This window comes from Condylura cristata, unplaced genomic scaffold (assembly GCF_000260355.1).
Source record: "Condylura cristata isolate star-nosed mole 26May11 unplaced genomic scaffold, ConCri1.0 scaffold00015, whole genome shotgun sequence".
Lineage (NCBI taxonomy): Eukaryota > Metazoa > Chordata > Mammalia > Eulipotyphla > Talpidae > Condylura > Condylura cristata.
In genome coordinates, this window is record NW_004567116.1 from 7,398,541 (window position 1) to 7,406,004 (window position 7,464).

The following is a 7,464-nucleotide window of genomic DNA, read 5'->3' on the forward strand; positions in this document are numbered from 1 at the left end:
ATGAATGAATAGAAAAAATTATGGGAGGAAGTATTAACATCTCAGAAAATGACTCAGAAAATGAAGATGCTGTGGCCAAAGGAGAATTTAATATTATCCAATATTTTGATTTCTTTATTATAATGATTATGTTTCAGTGTCACTTCTGTAATTTCAGAAAATTTGAAGAATTATCATATGTATTATTGCTTAAAAGGATTATCCAACATAATGACTGACAAATAAAATAATATATAAATCACAATATTTTATTGGAATCCAGAAATTCCTCACTAGGTATCAAATTGCTTCCTCAATTATTATAGCAATTGTCAACATAGATACTTACCCCAGGCACTATATGCTATCAGTTGTTCATGAAAATATAGACATGACAGATAAATTTCTACTCCTCCTACTCCACCCTCTACTCCATGAGGAGGTATTTGATATAAGAAACAGAAACTGCATCTACAGAATTGATACTCATACTGCAGTTCTACCAATGACTGCATTTCTTTTTGAGTCTTAATCTGAGCTTCATTTTCATATCAGCATTAGAATACTCACTCATTTGCAGTACTCCTGGATTTAAATAAGATCAAAGATAATCTGTGAAATCTAGTAGCTGTTATCACTGAGGACTCAGATTTAAAATTTCCTATTTTCAGGAATTCCTTGTTTTCCATGGAAGGAAATAAAAATTTTATAACAGGATGTAGGATAATTAAGAGTTGGTCATATTAAAAGCCAACAGCCCCTGATATGTATAGAATAATATAGAATAAGTAGCGATGCACCTCATAATACGTGGGTTCAATAGCAATGCTACCAAATTTAAATTCCCTGGACTCCTGAAATCTGCCTCTCCACAACCTCTACAGAGGAATAAAAGAAAAAAAAGATGAGAAGAAAGACGTCAGCGTCCGATTTCCACAATCTGCTCCTGATTTCTACAGTCAATGTACTATCCTTAATCACAAAGAAAAATTTCTAGGGACAAGACTGACTAATCTTCAACTCTTAAAAAATAGCTGCAAAGTTGTATCTATTGGAAAACAGATTTCATAGTGAGTGGAGTGAGTATTTCTTTAGTCGAAAACAATCTCAAATTAACTTAACTGTTGAATAACCTTGGCAAATCGTATGCTCTCTCATCCCTGTTTTTTTTTTTTTTTGGTTTATTTTTAAACTGTATAAGTGATGATAGTTCCTATCAAATAGGATTCCTATGAAAAGATCCATATGAAACATTCAGATATAGATGTGCATTAATATACTTCATGAACTAACAAAATAGAAATAATCATTATTAATTTATAAAGGAATAATAATGTGTAAATATTTCATTGGTAAACAAGGGAGTACATTTTGTTCAATAAGTTTAAAAAAACTAAATCTAGATTTTCCAGAAGTTACAAAATTTTTTTCAACTGGCTTCTACTGAAAACCCCCTGGATGTTAAATGCATAATAGGATTTTCCTTTTCACAAATGGGAGAACTAAAATCAAGATATCATCAAGGTATATCAAGGTATCTTGGTATATTTCCAAGTATGAAACCAAGATTCCAAGAGAGCATTATCTATTGGAATATATTTTTAGTTGCTTAGCAAATATTAAAATGTCAAATTTGTTATAAAAATTGAAAGTTTAAAAAGGTATTTATGAAATAGTAGGCAGATAGACGTATAGAATATATGTATAATGGGAAAAAATGTAATTTTCCTATTAAACAAGCATATGAGATGGGAAGACTTCAGGACTACGCCAAGAGTTAAGGAAACAGAAATAACAAGGAAGGAAGAATCAATGGCAAAGAGAAAAGAATAAGTAAAAACTCACATATTTAGTATCAGTAGATTCCAATCAATACTTGAAGGGATAGCCTTGTCTTCTTGAACTCATGATAACAAAAATTCTGTTGTAAATCAAAATAATAGATCTCTTAGGGAGAAAGATGCATTTTAAAAAAAAACCTTCATCATTGTATATTACTATTAAATTGTATTTAGAATAAACAGATCATAAAAATTAACCTTCCATTCAAATAGGGGTAAGAATTATATCACAAAACTTAAGGAAAAAAAGTGGCAAATACACCTGGGCTTTTGACCTTGTATTTCTCCCATTTGATGCAATAATGAGCAGCAAAGTCCAGTTCCCTGAAAGCTGGGGGGCTAGAAGCTGGAAGAGAAATACAATTAAAGAGCCAGTAAGAGTATTTAAAGCCTCCAGAGGGAACAGTGTACAATCCCAGTAGCAATTCCTGTGGCAATTCTAGGACAAGACTAGTAAAAATAAAGTCTGGTGACTTTACAATGACTTTGGTTTAGCAAATATGTTTTAAAGAAACACATCACTATATAATGATGCACACTTGAATATAATATTATAATGAATGCACTGTTGCCTAAATCATACATATGTCCATCTGCTATTAAATTGTTTCAAATATATGATGCTAAATATCAAATGTAGGTTTTAGGACCAGTGACAAAAATTTTTAAATAGTATTATTTTTTCAGGCAGTAATAAAACCTAATGTCTAAGAGTTTTTTTCTGCTAATTATTAAAACTAATTACTTATTAATGTTGAAGATGTTATCTTTCATGTAACAAAATTTAGACCAAATTCAGTGGCCTCTCTGGTGGCTCAGGGAGAGGTTAGCTCTCAGCACTATAACCGTTGTAGCCTAAATTCAATCCCTGGCCAGGGAGCTGACCCACATGGCGGAACAGCCCACTGCTCCCCTCAGCATTGTATCTCAGCAGATCTGCCTGATCTGCTTCCCACTCTGTCTCTGGTGAATCCTCTCACACTCCGCACATCTGGCCTGCACCTAAGTTCTTATATGGCTAAATACGTAACAATAAATCTTTATTTTAGAAAATGGATCAAATTCAAATGCCTCAATTTCCACAGACTTTTCCCATATTGACTTTCCTACAACTTCATCTCCACACCTCAAGTCATTCCATTCTAGATATACATAGATTATATTATTTGATTCCCCTTCCAAATAGATCTGAGGTTTTTAACGATGAGTGTATATGTGTGCATGTGTCTGTGTGTGCAGTTTAAATGTTGGTGTTTTCTCAACAGAGTACTAACTCACTGAACTTAGGGCCTTCCCTTTCACCCCTCATATTTAATGATCCAAATGTTATGATAAAACAGTAAAGGCAAGAAAATGATCACCACAATGTGTTACTACTTGTGGTAAGAACTTTAAAAGATAGCTTTAATTTAAGTACATAATATGGGATCTACCTGGTGGCACAAGGGGTTAAAGAATGGCACTATAAAACCACTGCAGCATGAGTTTGGTTCCCAGCCACGGATGTGACCCACATGGTGCCACTGACCTCTCCTGTCTCATCTGCTGCTCCCCTCAGCAGTGTATTTCACTGAACTTGCCTGTTCTGCTCCCTACTCTGTCTTTGATGAATCTTCTCACCGCCCCCCCGCCACCTCTCACTTGTGACCCTGTTCTTCTATACATAAATAACCAAAACCTTTTTAAAAATGTACATAATGTTATGGGCAATTCTCATTGGTGATGTGGTGGCTCATTGCGATTTTGATTTGTGTTTCCTTCATGATAAGTAATGATGAGCATTTTTCATATAACTGATGCCATCTGTATATCATTTATGGATAAGTAACTACTTAGCTCTTCTACCATCTATGTGATTTTGTTCTTTGTTTTCTTTCTGACGAGTTATAAGAGTTCCTTATACTTTTTTAGATACCAGCCCTTTGTCAAATGTTATATGAAAACACATTCTCCCATACAATAGGGTGTCTTTTTGCTTTTGTAGTGACAAACTTTATGTTTGATGTAGTTTCATGTGTTTATATTTCCTTTTATTTTTGTTTTGACAAAGCTACAAAGAAATAACTTAAGACTGTATTAAGAGAATGCTTTGCTTCCATCTTTTTCAAAGTATTTTATGGTTTGGGGCCTTATATCCTTTTCTTCAGTCTCTTTTGTGTTATTTTATTTATGGCAAGAGAGGGCAATCTAGTTTCATCCATCTCATGTGATTTTTCTTACACAATTTGCTGAAGAAACTTTTCTTCAACGTATGTTCTTGGCTCTTTTGTCATAGATTAGCTGTTCATAGATGTTCAGGTTTATTTCTGGGTTCTCAATTTTAGTCTTGTCTGTTTCTGGTTTCATTCCAGTACCATACTGTTTTGATAATGATAGCTTGGTGGTACACTTTGAAGTCTGCAAATATGATACCATAATATTTGCATAGTGAGGGTATTTTGTAGTTCTCAGTTTATGCAATATTCTCTTATAACTACAATCTGGAAGGTTTTCTCTTTTTTAATAATTTCTTTACTACACACCTTCAGTCAAATTATTTCTGAATATGAACCTTCAAGTTGTATGTTCTTGAATAGGCAGAAAGTTTCAGGTTCAAATAATTATACAAGTTTCAATAGGTTGAGATGTTATATCATATAGATAACACTCCTTCAATTCCTGAATACTATGCATTGAATTACTACCATAAGTTTACCTAGAGACTTCAAAAATATTAACAGAATATGTAGATAAAATTTTCCCTTCTGAATTACTGCTTTGCTCTTAGAATGTTTTAAATACTGAGTTAATTTTCATAACAGTATGCTTTTCATAAAATGTAGTTTATGCTACTACTTGCTCCCTACTCATTTGGGGTGGTATTAAGAATTGTTTTTTGAAATATGCACATTATTGAATTTTGGCTTAATATCAGCTTATAATTTCAGCATACACTGCTCAAGTTAAAAATAATACCTTTAGATGTACTAGAAGTAGAGGTGTCAGTGCATTTTAAAATATTGATAGCATAAAACAACAAAGTCTATCAGCTATTATGCTTTAAAATAACATTATCAAAATGACAAATATGAATTTTGAATACCTTTTCTGGAATAAAAGCAAAACCAATGGAGACAATAATAAAGTTCAATGGTGCCAAGTTTTCAAGGAAAATGGAGAAGGAATGAAAAAGTTGATCAAATTATAACTTTAACAATGAGAAGCAATTATGTATAGAATTAATAGAACACACACGATATTGAGCATTTATGGAAACAAATAAGCCATATGACACCTTAATGTAAATGGAGCTTAACATAAATGTGCAACTTAATAAATAGCAATGTATTGATATTGGCTCACCAGTGTAACAAATATTGCACACTATTACAAATTTAAAGGATATAGGAAACTGTAGATGAAAGGAGAGGGTTTAATGGAAATCTCTGTACCTTTTTGTGTAAATGTTCTATAAATCTAAAGCTCAAAAAAATAAAGTCTATTAAAGCTAAATATTATAGTAGAAAGCTAAATTTCTCATTTACCATGTGTGACAGTATTTTTAATTTTATAAAGATTAATTATATAATAAAGACATAAATTGATATGCTCAAGTTCCTACTTATTATCTATGGTCTACTTTTCCTTATCTAACTGATGAATACACATTATATTTTATGGGCAAATTATCTCTTTTTAATGGAGAATTATTACTGTAAAGGGTCAAATTTAATTTGAATGCTGTTACAGATCATGAAATATTTACATTAGAACTTTAACTCTTTCTCATAGGTTAGTTTCTGAGTCATTGATGCTGCCCCATTAGATACCAGTTGCCATAAAATACTTTAATGCCATTTACAGCTGCGATCCATATTTCCTGACCTGATCACTTTCTTTCATGTGTAGCCAGTATGTATGATCAGTAAATAGGAAGAAATAATTACTGGGGACTAAGAATAATTAGTGAAAATGTTCGTACATTTAATGTGATATGTAAAACTGTGTCACACGCATTATTTTAGAAGCAGGCTTTGTTAATGTAAAGAATCAAAATACGACAATATCTGTTATATTTTAATGTTGCTTTCTTTATTTTATTGCAAAGGGTTCTGAAAACCATTTAAGCGTCTGCTCTTCTCTCTACCTGTGACAGGTGTCGAAGTGAAGATACAATCCCTAGAGGGGACAAAACTACCAAAATATGCAGTATTCCAGGCTTCCCTGAATAAAGTACTATCATGCCCATTCTGTGCGGGATCATGAGGAGCAGCAAGTTCCACAATGTCAGACATGAACTCTGGATGTCAGAATTGTAAGGGCTGCGGGGATTATCTGCTTCACTTTCTATGCACAGGGTGTCCTAAAGTAACAGAAAGAGTGAAATGCCTTCTCTCCTCAAAGAGTACATCTGTTGAAGACGTCCAACCCACTTCCCCTCACTCGCTGAGTTAAGGACTCTGGGCAGGGAGTGAGATTCCCCCAAAGGACACCAATCCAGAGCCCTCACTTCCCATCAAGATGCTTGTCTCGGCACCACACTTTCCTCATGGCGTTCTTCATGTCAGTGTTCCTCAGCGTGTAGATCAGGGGGTTGAACATGGGTGCAATCATCGTGTAAAACAGGGCGAACACCTTGTCGTTGCTCACAGAATCTGCCGTAGGCACATAGGTGAAGATGAGGGGCAGGAAGAACATGAGCACCACGGTGATGTGCGAGCCGCAGGTGGAGAAGGCTTTGCGACGACCCTGTGACGAGTGGGCCCTCAGGCTGGACAGGATGATGATGTAGGAAATCAGCAAGGCAACAAAAGTCAAAATGGACAGCACTCCTGTGGTGGTAATGATGGAAATAACCCACACATGGGTGTCCATACAGGCCAGCTTCAACAAGGGGAAAACATCACAGAAGTAGTGATCTATCTGGTTGGGGCCACAGAAGGGAAGTTCCATAACTACCAATACTTGCATGATAGAATGAAAAAATGCTGCAATGACAGAGACCACTATGATGATATAACACACCTGACGGCTCATGATGACCATGTAGTGAAGGGGTCTGCAGATGGCCGCATAGCGGTCATAGGCCATGGCCACCAGGATGCAGATTTCTGTGCCACCAAAGAAGTGAGCGTAAAACAGCTGAGCCATGCAGCTGTTGAAGGAGATGGCCTTCCTCTGGGCCAGTAAGTCTGTGATCAGTTTGGGGCCCGTGGTGGTGGTGAAGCAGACGTCCAGGAGGGACAGATAGCTGAGGAAAAAGTACATGGGCTGCTCACTGAGGCGGCTGCCCCTGATGGTGATAAGAATGACCAGGTTTCCAGAGAGGATTGCAAAATAGCAAAGTAAGAAAACCACAAAGCAGGTCACTTTTGCATCCATATCACTAAACAGTCCCAGGAGGATAAATTCTGTGACATTTTCATGTCCCATTGCTTCTGTGGGTTTGATTATGTAGAAAGGGAATTTAATATACCTGAAACTCTCAAAATATACCTGAAAATCTCAAATCTCTGACTATGGACTTCTTTTAAAAGCCAGTCATCATTCAATGAATATATATTGATCAGTTAGTAGGATACAATAACTATAATTGGTTAAGGATTCTGCAGTGTGCAATACATAACCTCTACATTTATGCAGTAACAAGACTCCAAATAACCCA

General features: G+C 35.1%; 1 protein-coding gene across 1 annotated transcript; it reads right to left on the reverse strand.

Moving 5' to 3' along the window:
* Positions 1 to 6,305: 6,305 nt before the first annotated feature.
* Positions 6,306 to 7,232, reverse strand: LOC101628927 (olfactory receptor 4P4-like). Its single transcript, XM_004683537.1, has one exon. The coding sequence runs from the start codon at positions 7,230 to 7,232 to the stop codon at positions 6,306 to 6,308; it is 927 nt and encodes a 308-aa protein (XP_004683594.1).
* Positions 7,233 to 7,464: the final 232 nt, after the last annotated feature.

Coding starts and splice junctions, on each gene's coding strand:
- LOC101628927 (XM_004683537.1), bottom strand. CDS start 7,232: ATGGGACATGAAAATGTCACAGAATTTATCCTCCTGGGACTGTTTAGT.